The 24,271-nt window shown below is 33.8% G+C and overlaps 2 protein-coding genes across 2 annotated transcripts in view; both read left to right on the top strand.

Moving 5' to 3' along the window:
- Positions 1-1,872: 1,872 nt before the first annotated feature.
- Positions 1,873-24,271, top strand: part of LOC136981644 (nose resistant to fluoxetine protein 6-like) — a 36,133-nt gene continuing 13,734 nt past the window's right edge. Inside the window, exons 1-2 of the mRNA XM_067277976.1 lie at positions 1,873-2,058; positions 23,753-23,994. Of these exons, the coding sequence (XP_067134077.1) occupies positions 1,908-2,058; positions 23,753-23,994 (393 nt within the window). The 5' untranslated portion in view covers positions 1,873-1,907. The remainder of the gene's footprint in view (positions 2,059-23,752; positions 23,995-24,271) is intronic.
- Positions 13,426-14,603, top strand: LOC136981657 (uncharacterized). Its single transcript, XM_067277991.1, has one exon. It carries the CDS (start codon positions 13,478-13,480, stop codon positions 14,252-14,254), a length of 777 nt encoding a protein of 258 aa, XP_067134092.1. The 5' UTR covers positions 13,426-13,477; the 3' UTR covers positions 14,255-14,603.

The following is a 24,271-nucleotide window of genomic DNA, read 5'->3' as shown; positions in this document are numbered from 1 at the left end:
TTTAAATTACTACACGTGAAAATGACCTATAAAATGTCGGTTGTTAAAGTTTCTAATAAATTCTCAGCAAGCGTAAGGTGATTACGAAAGTTTGCTAATTATTTTTCACTGCTTGGTCTGAGTTTAATCGTAAAATTCGTTTTTTCTTTTAAATTTATACAAAAATGAGAACTACCGAATAAATTATGTATTTGTTATTAAAAGAAAACAGCAATTAAAAATTCATGGCTAATGTAAATTTATCGAATGATAAAAAGTCTAAAGATATATCGAAGGTCGGAATCTTTAATTAGGAAATATCTAAATATTTTTATTACAGATCAAAAATATTGTTCTTTTTATTTAATTCGCTTAAACACATACACTTTAATAGAATTTTTTAAATCGATTTTAAATATTTCGAAATAAAAAAATATTTTGAACGGTATTTTTTATAGTGTTCCCAGCACATTAAAATAAACTTTTTGTCCTCTATAAAAAAAATAATACATTTTAATTATTGGAAATGTAATTTTGTGTGAGATATTTTAATAAATTTTACAATTATTGTAATAAATAAATTTATGAAAGTAATACGTTAAATACAGAAATCGTCAAAATCCTTTCAAAGTTCGTACGTAGTATAGAAAAATACCAAAAACTATTCGATATGCGAAAGTAGAAGGAAAATAAAAAAATCAGTGTAAGATTATTACAATATTCACACAACAGCAAAAATTGAAATAATTTCGTTGGTAGGAATATACGCATAAATTAATTTGTTGTAACATCAACGTTAAACAATGTAATTTCGAGCATATGAACGCGATATTAGCGTATATGTAAATGAGCTGATGCTTGATACGCATCATTACGAAAAAGCTTTCCAGTGAGAAGAAACAGCGTATTGTGCACCTGCTAAAAAAAGTTTTTCCGTTCAGAAAACGGCATTGGATGTCGGTGCTGGGCGTTAGAGTGTACAAGAATAAAAAAAAGTGAGCTACCGTATGACGAAAATTTAAGACTTGTTAGAAAGAAAACGTTCACCGTCAAAAGAGAAACGTTTGATAATGAGTGGCTGCATCATCAGAAGTAAAGAGAAAATAGAAACATCGCAAAACTTACCAAATGACATAAAAATAAACGTTTTAATTTTGACAAACGCTAGACTATGAGGATTGTATGATCATATGAATCCAAAATTAATAGAGTAGGTTCAGATGGGCGATGTGAGTAGGGACTACATCGATGAAGTCTATAACTGAGCGAGAAGTATAAACAACATCGAAATGTGGTAACGGTAGTTTTATTGTCTGGGTCTGTATTATCTATTTCTGGCCTGGTATACGATTTTCTAAACCTAATACAATAGATACCGTTATTTATACTGACATTTTTGACAATTATTTCTTACAATCTGGTTATTATTACAACATTGATAGGATCTTTTTCATTTATCGGCAAAATAATCATCCAAAACACACCAGGAGAGCAAAGTCATGAATAGTTTCGGGATCAAAATTGTTTTGACTGATGATTTTTAGTTTATCTTGAAAAAAAGCAAGATAATTTGGTTGTAAAGATTATCAGTAAAATAACTTAATTTTTAAAATAGGCAGCAAGCACTTATCGTATTGATCTCGTTTCACTTGACCCTCTTTTACTTGATTGGAGTTCGTCGATAGCTACATTAAGCAATAATTTATCTGATTTTATAAAAATCGATTTTATTTTCTTACGTGAGAAGTGAAATTCTTGTTTATTTTTCAGTGAACATGAAGCCGAATTGCATTATTTTTTCTTACCTTTTCATCTTAATAATACCCATTGCTGATTTAAAAACTGATAAGGATGCAACCGAATTTAATAAAACACACGTTTCAAATGAATTAGAAAATGCCGAGCGAATTTTGAATAGATTTGAGGAAATGTTCAAATATTTTCAAAATGTTATTGCTCAAAATATTCTTCCTTACATGCTGAAGATGAACGAAGGAGTTAAACTGTCCAGCTCTTGTGTAAAGGGTGGATTGCGTTTCGTAAGAGATTTAAAACAAAATAAAGGTTGGACACTAAAAAGTAAGTAAATCTTGATATTTTTTCAAATAATACATTTTTTATTAGAATTCGCATTTAAAAGTTTTCTGTTTAAAATTAATTAATCGTTATTATATCAATTATTGTGCTTTATTATCATACAGATAATATTTTAAAATTATATAAATGCAGAGATAGTGTATTTATATGATAAATACACAATTTTTTTGTTTGACCGCATCAGGCTATTCTTGTTATAAGAACGGCTCTCGAAGGGTCGAGTGGATAAAGCCACTAAACACTAGTCCTCAGGTTCGTAGTCTCACTAATGGACTGTTTAAGTGAAGTTTTCCGTTTTTACTTTACGTGTCTAGCGCTAAATATAAACCAGTTTCCCACACATAGTCTTCCCAGATTTATTGACCTTGTCAGATTATCCTTGCATTGAGTTGTTTCATTCTATCATTTACAAAAATGCGTTTAAATTTGGTAGGTTCGTTTGAAAGATCTGAATAATTAGAAAAAATGCTGAGTGTATCTCAGTCTAGCTGAAATTTTAAAAGGCAGAACCTCCCTTCACCTGAATACAATCTCCAATCGTCTTTCTAGTAGTCCATCGTAGACATACTATTAATTGTATTAAAAAAAAATAATGGCGCCTGAATAACTGGTATGATTTTAATAAAATTTAAAGATGCATGAACTTTAATTGTAAATTAATATATTTTTTAATATAATAAAAATAGATTTGTTGGATAGAGTTAGATAGCCTAAATAAATAGGACTTAACAATTGGAGATATTATTACACCAACGCCGACAGAAAGAAGGACTAGATCTTTAATAAAAATGTTAGTCTTTAATAATCATATTCAAATTTAGGTAAGTATGCATTTTGGGTACAGGACCTCTCATCAGCTTACAAACACAGGGCACAAACATAATAATTATAACATTAATAGTTAACCAATACAAAGTGTTATCTAATATACACAGTGCACAGTATTTACAGTATTTAATGCAACCCATTTACTACAGAACTATAACAATCAAGCATAAACTTTAATACAATGACAATGAGATATATATTATTATTTGGTACCAGTAAATGCCTTATTTTCTCCCACATTTTTCAAATTCTGGTAGACGGTTTCATTATTAATACTCGTAATATATATTGTTTAATTATATTAAAAACATAACGGGAGGAAAACTAACAAAGAACTTTCCATTATTGATATAATTGAGTTTCAAACTTTAAACAAAAACATATACACCTGGTCAATGAGACAGTGTGAAGTCAACTTGCTTTGTTACAATACATTTTATCAAGTGATGCGACTGTACACCCACACCTGGTCAGCATCTGTTTTAAGGTTATGTAAAAATGTCTCCACCCCTCATGTAGCTTTAGTCCCACGTTGCTATTAATTCTAATGTCTTCCAGTATTTTCAGAATTTTTTGTAGTCTTCTTTTTAATTGATTGTTTTCTGATAGAATACTCTTGATACTATCTTCTAAAATTTCACAGCCTTCAGTATTGCAATGTTGTGCTACTGACGATATCGAATTGTTTCTAATGGCATATGCTCTTTAATTTTTGTCTTTAATTTTCTTCCAGTTTCTCTAATGTATCTTTTTTTTATGTGAACAACTACAATCTAATGAATAAACTACATTATCTTTTACTAAATCATTATGTTCATTATTTTCATTATTACTGTTGATAACTTTTGCTATAATTCTTGTATGGTTTGGTACTAAAATTGTATCTAATTTTTAAATTCACTTTTTAATTTTTCAAAAACACCGATAACATATTCTATTTTTAGATACAAGGTCTTGACAACTTTTAATTGTCTATTTAATGTGAAAAATTTTTTTTTTTTACTAGATTCTATCTACTTAAATAATTACCCTAGAACATTATTGTTTAAGCTAAACATTCTTATTATATTTTGTATTTCTATTTTTTGATCCTTTTGCAAGGTTGTTTTTTTTTAATTTTGTTGATATACATATGCAAAGTGTTTTTTTTATATATATATATAAAGGTACAGTAGAGCATCGGTTATTCGATTCAATTGGGGACTGGGGTTGGTCGGATAACTGAAAAAACGGATAACCGAAAAAAATGAAAAAATACATTATTAGTATATTAGTATTAGGTTAGTATATTAACCTACTTCTCATTGAATTTTCATCGATGTCAAGCCTAAAAAAATTTTTTAAAGTAATAATCGTTGCTATTTTATCGTTAAAATTATTTCTTTACTTCGCACAAAATAAATACAAAAATAAAGAAATATTGAAAATTTAGCGTGGTTTTAATACTGGCTTCTCACTTATAATCGAGCCAGTGTTGCCCGCTAAAACATGCAAACATTTAACAAAAATAATATTAAAATCGCCAAGACATAGGAAAATATTGTAGCGCTACATCACTATCGGACACTTGAATTTGCCGACTAGAACGCGGTCCGTTAACCGATGTGACGGTTGATCGGGGGTCGGATAAGCGATGCTCTACTGTATATTGGAATTGAAGTGTATAAATTTACCGGTAGGACAATCTTTAACATACTTTTAAAATAATAATTTACTATTTAATCTAACTGTAGTAAATTCTAAATAATTCACTCCATTATTTACTTTTTTTCCACATTAAAATTAAACATTTTTATTTATTAAATTAATTTTATAAACGAAAGATTCAATATCTCTTATGCTTTTATCGCAGATGATATCATCCACATATCTTTGGTAACATTATTATACCTCGGGTTTTATTGATTTCTTTATCAATTATGATCATATATAATTTTGCTAATCTAGGACCTATGCATGATCCCATTGGAATACCTTCCGATTGTCGGTAATATTTACCTCGAAATTCAAAAAGTTATGATTTAACACTAATCTAACTAATTGGTTAACTCAATCTGGGCTCTTCACATAGGACAGTTAATTTAAAATTAATTCTAAATTTATTGAAGAATTCATATTGTTAACATCCAGCGATGCCATCCTATAGTTTTCTTCATAACGATAGCATTTATTTGTCGGTGTTTGTGATACTATACTCAAAAACAAGTAATTTATTTAACTCTTTTTTTATCGCTATTTCAAGGTTATACAGCAAATAATTTCGAATATCTATCAAAGGACGATACGCAAAAATGTGGTTTATAAAATTCCATGCACATGTGAAAATACTAGTTGTTATATAGAGAGAAACTAAACGTAAAGTAAAAGTAAGATTGAAAGAACATATAGCCGACGTAAAATATCAAAGTCTAAATTTTGCCTGTCATGAATACTGCCTATCAAATAATTGTAATATAGATGATATTTACACAGAGAAAAAGATGCATATAAAAGAAAATTTAAAGAATGTGTAGAAATCATGAAAGCTCAAAATTGTATAAACAAAACTCCTAGCATTTCAATAAGTGGCTAAAAATGTTATATTAATTATGTTCATTATTTATTATTATTTATTATTATAGTTTATGTAATAATTTATAATAATAGATATTAAACGGTTAAATAACTTAACAAAAAATATACAACAGTAAAACTGTCATAGGCGTCATACGATATGCAAATTTGTATTATATTACGTAAAGGATGAATGAGTATCATTGTTCGGTATGCTTAATTGTCAAGCGCATTTGCGATGTCTCAGACATATAAAGCCTTGGAGACTTTTAGAAGAAACTTGAGAATATTCTGTTTATAATGTAACTTTAATTTGAAAAACTTCTATGTGCATAGATATGTTATAAAACAAAATATTTTTATAAATTCTTTAAAACTTATGCATTTTTTATATGTGTTGTATACTCTTTTAATATTTTAGTTGACTGAAGAGGAGCTTAGGAGCCTGAAACGTGTACATTTTAACACGAATCAACTAAATAAAACATCAGAAAAACCGCCAAGTGTGTGAATTATAGCACTTTATTGTGTCCAAGCAATAACAGTCTACAGCACAGTTTCAGATTACTAAAATGAAATATCTTAAATTAATTATTCACTGAAAACTTTTAATGTAATCTCAATTAAAAATATAAAAATAATTCGTTTTATATTTAACAGTTTTATTTTTATTAAATCTATTTAATTGAGATGAATTATTGATAATTTTAATAAGCATAAAGTCGTCTTATGAGATGTAAAGTGTAACTTTTTATTTATTTTCGGAAGTGTAGCCAGACTATCTGCCTATCTTATCCGTTTAGTGGTGTCTGACTCTCGGTCATTCTATGGACCAAAGCTCCCCATGTCTCTCTATCGTGCACAGCATCCTTCAATTCCGTTATAGATAAGTCAGTGTCATTTTTGATTGTGTCGAGCCATCGAATTCTTGGTCGGCCTCGCGCTCTTTTCCGCTAATCATCCGCAGCATGACCGCCTTCTGGAGGGAGCTGGTTCTCATTATATGACCAAAAAAGAGACAATTTCTGATCGATTATCTGGGTGTCCAGTGAGATTTTCGGTTTGATTCCTTCTAAGACAGTTTTGTTGGTGATCCGCGCTGTTAATGGAATGTGCAAAAGCCGTCTTCAACACCACAGTTCGATAGCATCTATCTTTCTTCTGTTTAATTTCTTTAGATTCCAAGTTTCACATCCATATATGACAAAAGGAAAAAAATCGCTCTAACTAATCTGCATTTAATTTGGAGGCAGATGTCTTTGCTCTTTCAAAAGGTGTTCATGCTGATCATCGAGGTTCGTCCACAGGCTGTGCGTCTTCTGATTTCAGGACTGCAATCTCCATTACAATTGATTTTGGACTGGAGGAATATGAAATTTTTCACTACCTCGATTTCTTCACCGTTGATCGCTACTTTGAGTTTCTTATTCCGTGCAGTAGTCATTATTTTGAAGTTAAAAAGCAGCCCTACCTTTGCACTTTCGTGCTTGACTCTCAAAAGCAGCTGCTCAAAATCTTCCTGACTTTCCGCGAGCAGCATGGTATCATTCGCATATCAGAGATTATTGATGTTCCTGCCTTCAGTTTTCACGCCAATGTTAGACTCAATCAAATCTGCTTTCTTCATCGTCACTTTTGCATACAGATTGAATAGTGATGGTGATAGGATACAGCCCTGGCGGGTACCCCCTTCTGATCTTGAACCAGTTTGTATCACCATATGGCGTTTCTACAGAGGCTTCTTGCCCAGTATATGACGATCGTATGAGCTGAGTGAGATGCTGTGAAATTCCCATTTCCTTGAGGCACTTTCACAATATGTCATAGTACAATCGAAAGCCTTTGAGTGATCAATGAAGCACATGTATACATCCTCTTGATATTCCCTCGCTGTTTCCATCATCCAAAGAAGATTAGCGATATGATCACGTGTTCCTCTTTTTTTTCGGAAACCTGCCTGTACATCTGGAGTCTCTCTGTCTATGGTTGAGTACATACACTGTTGAATGATCTTCAGTAGAATCTTACTAGCGTGTGATATCAGAGCGATGATGCGATAGTTGGAGCAATCTTTCGTATCGCCCTTCATTGGTAAAAGGATAAAAATAAATCTTTTTCAATCCTTTGGCCTTTGGTTATTCCTCCACACAGTACGGCATAGTGCTGTCAAAACTTTTAATGTTAAAGGTTTCAGTAACTCTGCTGGTATTTGATCGATTCCTGGCGCCTTGTGGCTGGCCAGCTGTTTGAGTGCCCGTGCTACTTCTTCTTCTAAGATGTGTGGCTCCAGCTTTGTCAGTTCTTCCTTTTCAATATTTTGGATATAAACTTCTGTTTCACTGGCGTAAAGTTGTTCTGTGTATTCCCTCCATCTTTCTTTGATTGCAAGTTGATCATGTAATTCATTACCATCTTGGCCGTTAACAGCTGCCTTACATGCGATGAATGGTGATCGGACTTTCTTCACATAAGCAAAGCATTGTCGAATGAGGCCTTTCTGAGCCGATGCTTCCATTTTCTTGCACTGTTCTTCCTAGAATTCTCCTTTATCTTTTATGGCTTTTTTTTGGAACTTTGCGTTTAATCTTCGCATTTCCTTTCAGTTATTAATAATTTTTGCTTTTCTTCGTTGTTTTGCTACTTCTATCGTATTTTCTAACATCCATTTCGACAATTTTGTCATCTTCTTGTATGGAATGGGTAGTATAGGTTTGGGTCATACTGATCACAAAATTAATTTTCTAATTACAAATTTGAATTAAATTAATTTTATTTTAACAATATTTAGAAGCTTTGATCATAAAATTAATTTTTAAGATTTCTTTTAATATAAAATTAAGTTGCAGCGATAATTTAATTAAAATTTGTCAATTCAATTAAGATTACAAATAATTGTTAAAATATAAAGAAATAATTCTTCGAAATTATGTTTTTAAATTAATTACTTTCTCAATTCATATATATTATAAATATTTGTTGAGTATATTAAATTAAGGTTACAAATAAAAATTTGTCAAATAGATCAATTCAATTCATTGCTTCAGTTTTCATATATAGAAAACTTTTTAATTCAGTTCAGTTTTTATATTTAAAAAACATTTCAGTTCATTTCTTTAGTTTTTATAAAACATCTTGTAACAGTAAAGCAAAGTTTAATTAATATATTCTTTCTAATTATTAAATTTATTATTATAAAATTAATTTGCATTAATAATTTTAACAATTTGTTCTAATATAAAGAGTAAATGAAAACACGACAACTTTGAATAACATTTTAACAATAAGAGAAAGTAAAATACAGAAATAGTTCAATATAATAATTATTTAAATTATATTTCTTACTTATTTATTAAATACCTATAGAATGTATTCATTTTGAAAATAGCTATTTTTTTTAAGAATTGTTCGTAAGATAGAATATTGCATAAAGAACATTTCTTTTTAAAATATTTGTGGTGATAACAATTTTTTAAAATATTACCCAATCTTAGACACCCAACAAGTTCGATGTCTAAATAATTGTAGTTTCATTAAAAAAATAAAAATTTCTATCTGTCCATTTTTTGTCAATTTTTGAGGATTTAGGTACCCCCAACTTTTCAATGCGAAATGATGGAATTTTTATGTACATTATTGCTTCGGTTAAGTTTAAAAAATTAAATTCAATATTTCCTCCTTGTAATAAATTATATTGTACTATTTATATAAGTTAAATAAAATTTCATATACCTTACTATGACATTCCAAAATTATGATTTTTATATGATAAATACATCTCTTGTAAGAAATTTCCAAATTTAACAGATTTTTTATCTCGTGGTGATAAATTATCAAAAGTAATGAATTGATTAACAGTAGTAAAATTTCCTGATTCCGAGGGGAAGTAAATTTACACATTAGTAGAATACAATTTAACAGAACAATGGTTGTAATGGTTGTTTTATAATCAATTACATTTTAGTTTTACTTTGATGTATTTAACAATAAGTTAAATTACAATTCACTTTTTATATTAAAATAATAGTAATACAACGGTATATATATATTTAATAAGCATTATTTTTTCTGATTTAATTTGATAAAGAAATGTAGTGAATTTATTACAAAAATCTATCTTCCCAAAATTGTTTGTATGTCTTGCTACAAACCCAGTTTGTCTATATGAAGTGTTGAATGGAAGATTTTCATCTCAAAGTCAAGGATAACTCGTATATCACTGTTTAATGTTTTTATGTCAAACAGTCAATAAGTTGAAATGCTTCAAAATCTATCGGCATGTCATTCTGTAATTTTATATAAATAAAAAGTAGGATTAATATTATTTTATATTTAATAAGAAAATAACGAAAAGATTTCATACATAAATATTTTTTACTGACTACCGTATTTTATGGACTATAGACTATGGCTATAGCCTATGGACTATAAGACGCACCTTAATTCTTAAACAATTTTTAAAAAAAAATACCTATAAGATGCTACAAACTATAAGACGCACCTGAATTTTGGAGGCAATTTTTTGGAGAAAAAAGTGCGTTTTATAGTCCGTAAAATACGGTATATAAAATGTTCATTGATATACCAAATTGTTAATGTAAAATCTATAAAAATATATTTTTTAAAATTTATATTGTAATTGAATTAAAATGAAACTTATGTTTTTTTTTTTAATATATATATATAGTTACTGAAACGAAATAAAAGTAAAAGATATATTATAAGAATCTAACTCAAATTGTACAGTAGCAATAATAATAATAAATATTAAATCTTCAAACCGAATTTATACTGTGTGATTAAACCAACTCATAAAAATTTGAATTACTATATGGATTATATTAAAATTCATTTATTTCTTTGAAATAATATTTATTTAACTGATAAACTCTGGAAAATGAATCTCTGATTATACTCATTGGATGGTAGTTTTATTTTATTCATAATATGGTATTAATTTGCTACTTACAGATTATTAATATCAAAATTTATTAATATGAGTTCGACCTCGTGGTAATGCAGCCACACTTGTCAACTGCTTGTTTGACATAATTCTCTGTCTTCTTCCCCGACTCCATGTCCACCCTCTTTGTAATTTGCCATCATCGGACTCTATCCAAGAAACCTGGAGTGTTATGTTGTCGGATAAAGCTGGGTTATTGGAGCCATCAGCTCCTATCCCATATTCTTCGGAGAGTCGGCGACGCATTTTTTCGCTGAATCCTTCAGCCATTTTTCTACAGATGAAAAGAAGGAATTATAAGTTATTTGAACAGTTTGTAAATAAATTTTATTTTAACAATAAGTTTAATATATTGTGTTTAGCTATCAAATTTATCCTAATGTCGGAGTAAATTAAGACATGACAACTTCAAATAATATAACACCGAAATATCTTTAGCTATACTAACATGTATCTTAAATAAATTAATTTTATATAGTATATAGTTATATTTATATATAGTCCATAAAATACGGTAGTCAGTAAAAAATATTTATGTATGAAATCTTTTCGTTATTTTCTTATTAAATATAAAATAATATTAATCCTACTTTTTATTTATATAAAATTACAGAATGACATGCCGATAGATTTTGAAGCATTTCAACTTATTGACTGTTAGACATAAAAACATTAAACAGTGATATACGAGTTATCCTTGACTTTGAGATGAAAATCTTCCATTCAACACTTCATGTAGACAAACTGGGTTTGTAGCAAGACATACAAACAATTTTGAGAAGATAGATTTTTGTAATAAATTCATTACATTTCTTTATCAAATTAAATCAGAAAAAATAATGCTTATTAAATATATATATACCGTTGTATTACTATTATTTTAATATAAAAAGTGAATTGTAATTTAACTTATTGTTAAATACATCAAAGTAAAACTAAAATGTAATTGATTATAAAACAACCATTACAACCATTGTTCTGTTAAATTGTATTCTACTAATGTGTAAATGTACTTCCCCTCGCAATCAGGAAATTTTACTACTGTTAATCAATTCATTACTTTTGATAATTTATCACCACGAGATAAAAAATCTGTTAAATTTGGAAATTTCTTACAAGAGATGTATTTATCATATAAAAATCATAATTTTGGAATGTCATAGTAAGGTATATGAAATTTTATTTAACTTATATAAATAGTACAATATAATTTATTACAAGGAGGAAATATTGAATTTAATTTTTTAAACTTAACCGAAGCAATAATGTACATAAAAATTCCATCATTTCGACATTGAAAAGTTGGGGGTACCTAAATCCTCAAAAATTGACAAAAAATGGACAGATAGAAATTTTTATTTTTTTAATGGAACTACAATTATTTAGACGTCGAACTTGTTGGGTGTCTAAGGTTGGGTAGTATTTTAAAAAATTGTTATCACCACAAATATTTTAAAAAGAAATGTTCTTTATGCAATATTCTATCTTACGAACAATTCTTAAACAAAAAATAGCTATTTTCAAAATGAATACATTGTATAGGTATTTAATAAATAAGTAAGAAATATAATTTAAATAATTATTATATTGAACTATTTTGTATTAGAACAAATTGTAAAATTTATTATTGCAAATTAGTAATTAGAAAGAATATATTAAACTTTGTCTTTTTGTTTTAACATTATTTTAAATTGTTGTGTTTTAATTTACTCGACAAATTTTTATTTTAAAAATTACCAGTGCAATTTATTTTCTAATAATAAAATATTATTTCGAGTTGTCATGTTTGAAATTTACTAAAATATTAGTATATCAAATATTCTCAACCGCGATATTTTTAAATTTAAGTAAAAATAAACAGTAATTTTTCATTAGAAGTTGCAACACGATGAATTGTAAGTATATATCTAGTTGATATATTTTAAAAAGAAATTTAATTACCAGAATGCAAAAATTAAATCATTTTAACTAAGTCAATAAATTTTTATTCATTTAATAATTAATACAGAAACTTTACCTTATTGTCAAAATAAAATGAATTTAATTCAAATTTGTAATAGAAAATTAATTTTGTGATCAAATATTGTTAAAATAAATTAATTCAATTCAAATTTATAAAAACATTTAATAATTAATTTAAATTTGTTGTCAGTATGTCTCATGAAATTAATTTTGTGATCAGTATGGCCCAAACCACTACTACTGGAATGAGTTGATGCGCTACATCATTGATATGTACTGTACTTTTATATTTTTTTATAGTTCTCCTGGTTCACTATTCTGCGAAATTGAGAGAGTCAAATATATTTTTTATTTCGATATCATAGGCAGCAGGGATCATTTTGACGTCAAATTTTGGCGTCGCTGGTGGTCGCTTGATATTACGAAAACCTTAGTTTAACTTTGGCAACGAGCAGTTCATGATCCGTTCCGCAATCGGCGCCAGGATACGATTTCTCAGACAAAATGAAACTCTTCCACTTTTGCTGGCACAGGAAGTAGTCAATCTGGTTACGATAATTTCCATTGGGAGAAGTCCATGTATATGATCGCCGCTTTGGCTGTTCAAACCACGTATTCATCACGGTCATCTGCTGTTCTCGGCAGAACTGAATCAGTCGTTCACCTGGCTCGTTTCATTCTCCAAGACCAAATTTTCCTATAATGCTAACTTTCATTCATTTACTTGTGCGGAACTCACTCTCCACATCTTAACAGTCGTAACGAACCCCAGGTGGTAAGAGTTATTACTTCCTGGAACGGGACCGGACTCACCCTGTGGGACCTTTTGGTCAGCCAGTTGCCTTTTGTTAGCCACATCGTCGAGTCATGTAACTGTTACGCGAGCAGAAAATAAACGTAGTTTTGTTACTGTTCGTCTCATTCGTTTTTAATCGCGCGGAGTGACGAGAAGCAAAATTAATAGCAGTAAAAACACTACATTGGTGACCCGAACCCGGACTAATAACGTAATTCAACTAAGAAAACTACCGAATCCACCCATTGGAACCTTCATCAGGTACGTCGTTCTTCCTTGTTCACGACTTCAATCGTCAGATCATGGCCGAGATTGGAGCAGTAAAAATCCCTCCGTACAACTTTTCCGACCCAGCCTTATGGTTCCACATGTGCGAAAGCACATTTGCTCTAGGATCTCCAAAGCCGATCACGGAAAGTGCCACAAAGTTCAACTACGTAGTGGCTCATTTACCACCGGAAGTCGCATCAACGGTTAGAGACATTATTATTTCTCCGGACCGTACAGACCCGTACGGTCACATAAAGGTGGAACTTATTAAACGATCCGGCGAATCGTCTCAACAAGAGTTACGAAAACTATTGGCCGGAGAACAGCTAGGAGACCGCAAACCTTCCGAACTACTACGTGTTCTAAAGCGTCGGGCGGAAAATTTTCAAATCCCGGACGCAGTTATACTAGAGTTATTCATACAACATCTTCCGACTTCCGTCCAATCTATCCTAGCCGCCATTACCCCACTCGACGTAGACAAAGCAGCGGAAGTAGCGGACCGCGTGGTGGAAGTAACCCCTGCAACGATAGCTTCAGTGTCGCAACCTGAGAAGCCCGATACCTTAACCAACAAAATACTAGTCGAAATAGATAAACTTAACAAGCGAATCGATAAACTAACGCAGGCACGTCGGGATCGCAGCGACCATTTTTCTCGACGCTCCCGCAGTAGTTCAGGACATCGCAACAATTCCACTCACCGCAGTATCAACAACTACTGCTGGTACCACAACCGTTTTGGCGCAAAGGCACAAAAATGTACTCCGCCGTGTAGTTTTCCAACAAACGAGAGCGGCGAAGCGTAGAGGCGACATGCACTTTGCCGGAGCAATCTCGTCGCCTGTTCATCCTAGACAAGAGAACGAACGTAAACTTTCTCGTCGACACAGGTTCCGACGTATCAATATTTCCAGCCTCCTCGTCACAAAAGAAGCGCGCATCTCAAATGACCTTGATGGCAGCAAACACAACTGCAATTCATGTCTACGACCAACGAACACTCACTCTCGATTTTGGGTTAAAGAAAATTTTTCGTTGGAAATTCCTTATTGGCAACGTGTCAACAGCAATAATAGGCGCAGATTTCTTGTATCACTTCCATTTGGTACCGAATCTTAGACGAAAATGTCTCACAGACGTTCAGACAAAGGTAAACTCTCCAGGCAAATTATTAGAAACCTCCATCCACTCTATCAAGATAACGACCAACGACTCCATATATCATAAGATATTGGAAGAATTTCCTGAGATCACCAGACCTCCACGTCCTAACCAACCCGTAAAACACAACGTTGTACATCACATAGAAACTGTTGGTCAGCCCGTAACTGCGAAACCACGTCGCCTAGCACCCGATAGGCTTAAAATCGCTAAGGCCGAATTCGATAAGATGATAGCTCTCGGCCATATGCGAACATCAAAAAGCAATTACGCATCACCACTCCACATGGTCACCAAGAAAAACAGTTCAGATTGGCGACCCGTGGGAGATTATCGTGCTCTAAACGCACAAACCATAAAGGACAGATACAGCGTTCCAAACATCGCAGATTTCACATCGGAACTGCACGGAACACAAATCTTCTCTCACATAGACTTAATCAAGGCCTATCATCAAATACCCATCTACCCACCGCACGTGCACAAAACAGCTATAACGACACCGTTTGGTCTCTTCGAGAGTACCAGGATGCAATTCGGATTGTGCAACGCATCCGCAACATTTCAACGGTTCATCGACGAAGTAACCAGAGGACTCCCCTTTGCATATGCTTTCGTCGATGACATATTAATAGCGTCACGCTCCCAGGAAGAACACATCTCGCATCTTCGCGACTTATTCCAACGCCTCCAAGAATATGGGTTAACCATAAATCCGTCGAAATGCACCTTCGGCGTACCATTAATCGAATTTCTCGGATTCAAGGTCTCGGGAAAGGGTCTGGAACCACTCCCTGATAGAGTCAGAGCCATCCGAGAATTTCCCAAACCTTCGTCTCTCACTCAACTTAGACGATTCTTAGGCGTAATAAATTTCTACAGGAGATGCATCCCTCGAGCGGCGCACACCCTCGCCCCGCTAGTGCAGCTACTAGAAGGAAAAAAGAACGGGAAACGTACGTCACTCACTCGGAAAGCAGAATCACGATCTCTGCAATGGTCAGAAGCGGCAGAACAATCCTTCGTATCAGCTAAGGAAGCACTGTCCAAAGCCACACTTCTCCACCATCCACTACCCGGAGCTAAACTATGCATATGGGTAGATGCGTCAGACGTAGCGGTTGGAGGAGCACTGATGCAATACAACAGGAAATGGGAACCCATCGCCTTTATCTCAGCGAAACTGGCACCAAATCAACGCAACTGGTCAGCTTACGACAGAGAACTATTGGCAATATACACATCAATAAAACGATTTCGCCACATGCTAGAAGGCCGTGAATTCACGATCTACACGGATCAAAAACCGCTCATATATGCCTTCAAACAAAAACCAGATAAATGTTCACCACGACAAATGCGGCATCTCGATTTTATATCCCAATTCTCTACGGATATACGTCATATTCCGGGCACAGCTAACACGATAGCAGACGCGCTCTCCCGCATCGAGATAGATTCGATCACCTCTGCTTCTCCTGTAGACTTCCGAGAGCTAGCCACAACGCAAGCTACAGATTCGGAACTTCATCAATTGTTAAAGGATCCTATGTCGCTCAAATTAGAGCCGAAATCCTTTCCACCTAACGAAATCGACCTATACTGTGACACATCATCCGGAACACCTCGCCCCTTCGTGCCGCATAATCTCCGACGAACCATTTTCGACCATCTACATGGACTTTCTCATCCAGGAGCAACAGCAACCACTAAGCTAATTTCGAGCCGTTATGTTTGGCCGGGCATGCGGAAGGACATCCGTCAGTGGGCACGACATTGCATCCCCTGCCAGAAATCGAAAATTCACCGCCACGCCTGGACACCGATAGGAAAGTTTACACTTCCGGAAGCAAGATTTTCCCATCTTCACATGGATCTGATAGGACCACTTCCGCCAGCTGACGGGAAACACTACTGCCTTACAGTGATCGACCGTTTTACCAGATGGCCAGAGGTCATCCCAATTGCCGACATATCTGCTGAGACGGTATGCCGAGCCTTTTTCTCAGGTTGGATCGCAAGATTCGGATGCCCTACTACGATCACCACCGATCAAGGACGTCAGTTCGAATCGAACCTCTTCCGAGAACTGACCAGACTTCTCGGCACCAATCGCATCCATTCGGCAGCATACCATCCCCGATCAAACGGTTTAATAGAACGATTACATAGACACCTGAAGGCATCGCTAATGGCACACGAATCCTCCAAATGGACCGACGCCCTTCCGGTAGTCCTCCTGGGAATTCGTTCAGCACTTAAAGCCGATATAGGCGCAACAGTAGCTGAACTGTTATATGGTACCCCGTTAAAATTACCAGCTGACATCATTAGCCCCGACACCCCACGAATTTCTTGCGAATCTTTTGTCAGCCAACTAAAAACCCACATGGCCAATCTGAAACCGTTAGCAACTTCCGCTCATTCCACAGAGAAAATTTTCATTCATCCAGAACTAAAAGAGTGTACACATATTTTCTTAAGATTCGACGCAAACCGACCTCCTCTTCGTCAACCTTACTCAGGCCCATACAAAGTGCTAGAAAAACACGACAAAACACTAGTAATTGACATCCAAGGTCGCAAATCCACCGTCTCAATTGACAGAGTAAAACCAGCGTATATCTTACAGGACGAACCACTTCAGAAATCTAGTATAAAACCCGTCCAATCAAGACCATCACAGACACCATCTTCATCTGCAACAGCGAATAACAAAAAACTGGAAACGACCTCCAAAAAAGATCAAACTGTTACCACGAGATCAGGCCGTCATGTTCATTTTCCTAAAAGACTAGTCACCATAATGTAACGTTAAGCGATTCGTTCGACATCAGTTCTATCGCTCGTCCCTCACTGGGGGATACTCTGTGGGGAACGTCACTCTCCACATCTTAACAGTCGTAACGAACCCCAGGTGGTAAGAGTTATTACTTCCTGGAACGGGACCGGACTCACCCTGTGGGACCTTTTGGTCAGCCAGTTGCCTTTTGTTAGCCACATCGTCGAGTCATGTAACTGTTACGCGAGCAGAAAATAAACGTAGTTTTGTTACTGTTCGTCTCATTCGTTTTTAATCGCGCGGAGTGACGAGAAGCAAAATTAATAGCAGTAAAAACACTACACTTTCATTCCATTTACTTTTGCGTTGAAATCACCGATGACATAAACAACATCTTTTGTTGGTGTCTGACGCAGTGTTTCTTGGAGTTTATTGTAGAAAGCCTCAGTTATTTCTTCTTCTAAATCAGCAGTGAGCGTATAAACCTGCAGGATCGTAAAATTGCGAAGTTTTCCTTTGATACGGATTGCCATGGCTCTCTCGTCAATTGTTCGAAAGCTTTCTACGATGCGACTGATCTTCTTGTGTAGAATAAAACCTACTCCCTTCGCCTGATGGTATCATTTCCAAAGTAGTAGATGACGTAATAATCGGAATTAAAAAATCCGTTTCCAGTCCAGTGAACTTCACTGATGCCTAGAAGATCTATCTTCAACCGATTCATTTCATTTTTAATGATGTTCAACTTTCCTACGTGTAATCCGTTCACGTTCAAAGTTCCAATTTTAGATTCTTTAGTACAGCGCATTGTTCTCTTCTCACTAAGCTACATCAGCAGTCAGGTGTCCATTACGATTTATCCTGGTCGCATCATCAATGCTGCTGCTACTACTAATAACAACTCGATGCTCTTTCCCAGTTACTCGATTAGTACCTTCTTGCCCGAGGGTGGCACAAGTCGGTAACACATTCGAAACTGTATTTGTAAATTGATCCATAGCGTATTTTGTCAAAATACTGGAGTAGGTTGCCAGGTCTTTTTCCATGTCTCTAAATAATTTGCTACTTAAGTTAAAACGGTTTCGAACTCGAACTAGCAAGGCTACATAATGTATAATGAAATAGATTAATAATTCTATATGAGATGTGTATCTTACTGTATATTCGAACGTAGTATATGTAAATTATACTTATACAATTGTTCTGTTAGGTATTCCGAATACAGTGGGTGATCGGGTAACAAACAAATCGGATAACGAACACTTTCACAAAAGATTTTTATGTTCGGATAACGAACACTTCACACAACAAACACAAGAGAAAGCCACGTAAAATAACAAATACCGATTGGTCTTTTCTTGTCTTCAGGCAATAATTCGAAACTTTTCGGATTGGGGGGAATATCGACATCGAAGGTCAATACGGTATATATTGATCGGATCGTATTCCTCCAAACTTTCAAACTCTCTCTTGTAATTCCAGACTTTTATTTTTCTGACAGAAACAACTTTGTTTTATGGTATTCGCAATATTATATTTTATAGTATAATTTGTAGAGTGTCGACAGACACTCGTTAAGTTTTGCATGGGTTTTATTTTCGAAAGGTGAGAGTATAATAGCGAAAGTAGTGCGGGGTAGAGTGGGCAGAAGATGTATGATGTTGTTGGGTAATGTGGCTTGAACAGGTCTACAGTAGGCCGCCGTTCAATCTTATTTAAGAAAGATACATTGTGCTGTTACCGATTAGGTGGAAAGATGTCACGACAATCGAGCGGTCAAACTCTCGTGTGGGAGTTGAAAGACTCACTAAGATAGGTTTTCCATCTTATAATCGTTTAATAAAAATAGAAATTTCTTACAAATTTCTTCTAAGCTTGGACAAAACCCAGCTCTGAGAGCGAATAAAAAGTTTTTCTTTCTCTTCTTTTGGCTGAGTGTTTAACGTTTGGTCTGAAGTTCTCTGTCCCTCGACGACGTACGTTTCGGTGGACGGACCCGGGGCGTGCGTCACAGTTTCGAATTGAAGGTTCGGTAGAAGGGTGAATCTGGTAGAAATACGATATCTCTAAGAGTGATGGTTAGTTCGGGCGTCGACTAGTCAGTCGTTGTTGGCCTACAGGTGGCGAATTCTGACGGCGAGCACCATCAACCAGAAAACAAGAATGAAGAACGTCCTTGAAACGCCCGTTTTATTAGTTTTCCTCCAAAGTCGCCTCTCCATTGAGCTCTCATCGTCACCTGGTGACAATTCGAAACCCGATGGAGGACGCGGGAGAGGTCAAGGTGGCGACTGAATACAACTCCTCTCTCGCCGCGTTTTTCTTGACTTTGGTTTTTTCTATTGTTCAAATAGTTTTAAAAAGACTTCGATTGTTCAATCGAGACATTCAATTCCTCCTATTCGCGTCTGAAAAGGCGATTCTTAATTTCTCGATTGATACTTCACATTCGGACCTCCAGGTCGACTCCCGTACGGGTACTCTCATATGGTATAATCAAGAAGTCTCAAGCAGCTAAAGCGTAAACAGAAATCACATCTTAGATATAAAGAACATTGATGAGCTTATAATGAAACCTGACACAGATATAACGTCAAGAACTCTTGAATGAAAAACATTAAGAAACTCAGCGAAATATGTTTTATTCTGAAAAAAAATGTTTAATGCCTATATCTGCTATTAAACATTTTTTGAAGAAGTAGGAGGATGTCAGAACGACCGTCTTAAAATGATATCCAAACCAAGTTGAGGGCAATAAGCTTGGAGATTTCTACAATTACAATGCAATTAATTACTTCTGAAAAATCCTGAAAAAAGGAAAAAAGCAATCGACATTAGACAGATTCTCTAACCCCTTCAAACGAAAAAAGATGCTAATAAAAATGCAAGACTGTGTATATATGTATTTATATTATTACATGTAAATAAACGTAGTAAGAATGTATAATTTTTATTTTTGGAAGGTCTCCAAACGAATTAATCAAATTCCCATAAAAACTTATGGTAAATCGATAATCGGTTAATGAACAATTCGGATAGCGAACAAACTCCTGGAACGGATTATGTATATCAATCGGTTGATGGAAATTGGACATACTGCCAGAATTTTATTCGGAAAATAAGCTTCTATTAGCTTCTGTTTAAGCACTAGACACGTCAGAAGAACCGAAAAAATTCACGTGGCCAGCTCATTGATCATCACATATATATTATTGTATACATTGTATATGGATATAGATACTATTATATAATATTATATTGCATTTGTAGGTATTTTTTGCACCAAATACATCTCACACGATAAAAAAACACTTTGTTTTCGGAATCGGAAACGGATTGATTGATATTATATTGCTTTTTATTTGACAATTTGTTTCAGTTGAGAACAACTCGGTTTTCGAACAACTTTTAGAAACGAATTAAGTTCGAAACCAGGTGTATGACTGTATAGAAATATTATAAAGTACAGTCAAACCTGTTTTTTATGCGGTCTTTTTTTGTGCGATTTTTTATTGTGCGATTTTTTATATGTGCGGTATAGTCGGCGACTAGACTCTTGCGATTTGTCATGTCTCACGTTGACTTATTATAGCTAAATAAACTTATTATAGTAATATTATTGCATGAATACGCGAAAAATGAAATAATTTATTTTTTAAGTCAACAAAACACCACCTGGACAAAAATATGTAAAACAGACTATCAATGAGACGATGCAGTCAAGTGCTGACGTCTGTTGTCAATAAATTTCATTTTGAGTTATTTTCTATGTGAGATTTTTTTATGCGGTCCCAATTGACCGCATAAAAAATATTTTTTTAATTGTGTTGCGAAAACTACTTTTTATAGCCACTCGTAAAGTTTCGTGCGAATTTTTTATGCGTTTTTTATGCGGTCCTTATCCACCGCATAAAAACAGGTTTGACTGTATCTGTAACTAATACTTATACTCATAAATTTATTGTTATAAAGATGATATGAATTATAAATTTAATATGAAATATTTTAATATTTTCGAAAATTATACTTTATTTAACGTTCGAATGTGAATGAAAGTTGTTACATTAAATTTATTTAAAATATTACTTTTTTAAATTGTTGAAAATTATATTTAAAAACAAATATTTATTCTTATCGCTGCTATTGTTTTAGTAAATCATTACATAAATCTCATATAAGTTTATCTTAATAGAAAATAGCGAAAAATTCTGTTTCGGCCTCACCTTCTTGTCTGTTAAAAAATAAGATACCGGATTCCATACCCGAGGAAAAGTATCGATACGGGTATCGTTATCGAACCAAAATCGTGGAGTACGAAAATTACTCGGTTTTGAAAGAAAATATCTATGCGGTATCGCTAGTAGTAGTATTTAGTATTTGTTCGAAAATCTAGAATGTCTTTGTGATGAATTTCTTCAATTACATCAAATACTTCTTCAGATTTCGCTTCAGTAAGAATTTAACATACAGCTCATGACGCCATTTAGCAAGCATTGAAATTTTCTTCTATTAAAACAATTCTGAAACTTGATTTTACGACATTACCGAATCATGCACTGTACAGTGTCAAATACAGAATTTTTAAACAATAAAATCATGTTAGTTCATCCTTGACTCTCACCAACTTCCTAAGTTTTTGCACACATTTTACTTCTGTAGTTCGTCATAATGGCATACTACAACCTGTATCCAGATGCTGGAAAGAACTTACCGAAATAGATTCTACAATGTAAAACTAACCAGAAGAGAGCCAGACTTTCGGGTTTCCGATTCGAACAAATCTTGGAAAACACGCAGTCTTTCAAAAAACATCTCCTTTTCCAAATAATAGGACTCATTTGCGAAAATCCGTCTTCTAAAAATTGAATGTTTAAATCATGTCTTTGAAAGTTTCTATTCTTCTCGTGACGGCGACATCCGTTGGGTAAGATGTTAGAAACTGTAGCTAGATAACGTCGTCCAATTAGAATAGAGGTTCTTTAACTCTATGATAAATGTAATAGAAAAATGTTTCTTTTCTTGCATATTAAATTAATCGTTTTGTAACCGTTAGGTCGGCATTGCCAAAGTGAGGACTGACAGCAGTGTGACCCAAGGTCTATATAAGAAGGTCAGGACACGCGTACTGGAGCCGTCATTTTGGGACTTTTTGAGTCCTATATTTAAAACAAACTTGTCAGTTTTATACAACATTAATTAAACTAAAATTGCATAAATTAGACTGATAAGTATAAAACTGACTGCTCGTACAAGTTTGTTTTAAACATTCGACTCAAAAAGTCCCAAAATGACGGCTTTAGTACGCGTGTCCTGAGTTTCGTATATAGACCTTGCTGTGACCTCGCGTAATATATTCTCGCTCATGCCGTGGCGTATGTAAACAAACGAGATCGAAATAGAGGAGGAAGTCGACGACAGTATGCAGGAAATAACGCACTCAGCTCGGCTTTTAATTATTAAATAACAATAATTTATTTTAAAAGTTTATTACAAATTTACATAGCGTAATGTAAATGGAAAAGTCTAAGTTTTAGCGCGTGGGGAGAGGAAGCCTACAAATTCAGATGCGTGTCGGTAAATACCTGAATCGGTGAAAAATCGACTTCGGCTTCTTGAGGAACAGAAGAAGAGTCTTTCGCTGGTTAATGTGGGTTTGGAATCTAAAAGTTCTGAATGTACAGTTTACAATCGAATGTTCGTTAGTTCGAAGCGTCTAAAATCCGGTGAATGGCGGGAGGTCGAAAAGGGTTGGAAATAGAGCATGGCGAGAGTAAGTACACACGATTTTGTTGACAGGCCACCCTGCGACATCTGTTCCCTACTCGTTTATTTGACGCCCTTTCCCCAGCATTCCAATGTCATTTCTGGTGAGGTTTTCGATTGCTCTAATTCGCGAGTTTGTTCCTATTTCAATCTCAAGTACAATTCGTGGGAAAAGTACCGAAGTTCCTTATGGATATCTATAACTTGGAACCTTCTTTCGTTACAGTTTGCACAAAATAACATTTATAATACTAAATCGAGTTCTTAATTAGCTGAATTGAACTAGTTCGGGTTCTCACAATTTCGTTTTCGTTTTCTTCAGTGCTATTGGCATGAAGCTAATTTATAACTAAACATGCGTAAAGTTATAAATTTTTAATGTGTATTTATGGTTCACTGTATTGTTATTTTCTTTTCGATTTATATCGTTTCTTTATCAGATTTTTTCCAATTTTCTATTTTGATCTCGACTTCGACTTTTCTCTTCAGAAAAAAATCACAGAAGCATTCCTATAATCCACTGTACAATTGATAGTAAACTGAGAATTGTAAATGATTATAAATGGATTATTAATAAAATTTTACTTTGACTTTCTAGTGATTGATTTAATTGGAAAAGCGTCTGGATTATTTAGTGGAACTTTATGGTTTAAAGGTGACTACGACCAGTGCCTGAATCTTGAAGCTGATGAGACAAAAACAAGAAAATCGCTTAGAAATGCTAGCACAATTCGAGGACGGTATTGTGCTGTAAATATACGACTGCATCCTTTTAAATACAATATTATGAAAGAACTCGAAGAAAGTAATGGATTGACAAAATTAGCTAAATATGTACTTGTAAGTATTTTATTTTAAAATATATATTTATGTATTAGTACTGTATGCTTCATATTATGTATGTCGATACTGCGAATATGTCACTATAGTACAGGCATGGGCAAATGTGGCTCCGAGAGGCGCATGCGGCTCTTGCTGAAAGTGCTATCCTTTTTAGCCTTACCATACTATTCGCCACGACAGTACAGAACTGCGGCTCCCATGCATTTTGCAAAACCTACATTTTGGCTCCCACTGAACTCTTGCTTGCCCATCTCTGCTACAGTAGATTCTGTAG

The sequence above is a fragment of the Centruroides vittatus genome, unplaced genomic scaffold (genome assembly GCF_030686945.1).
Source record: "Centruroides vittatus isolate TY-2023 unplaced genomic scaffold, ASM3068694v2 contig_786, whole genome shotgun sequence".
NCBI lineage: Eukaryota > Metazoa > Arthropoda > Arachnida > Scorpiones > Buthidae > Centruroides > Centruroides vittatus.
The sequence above is the reverse complement of the archived record's forward strand: the minus strand, read 5'-3'. Positions and strand labels throughout refer to the sequence as shown.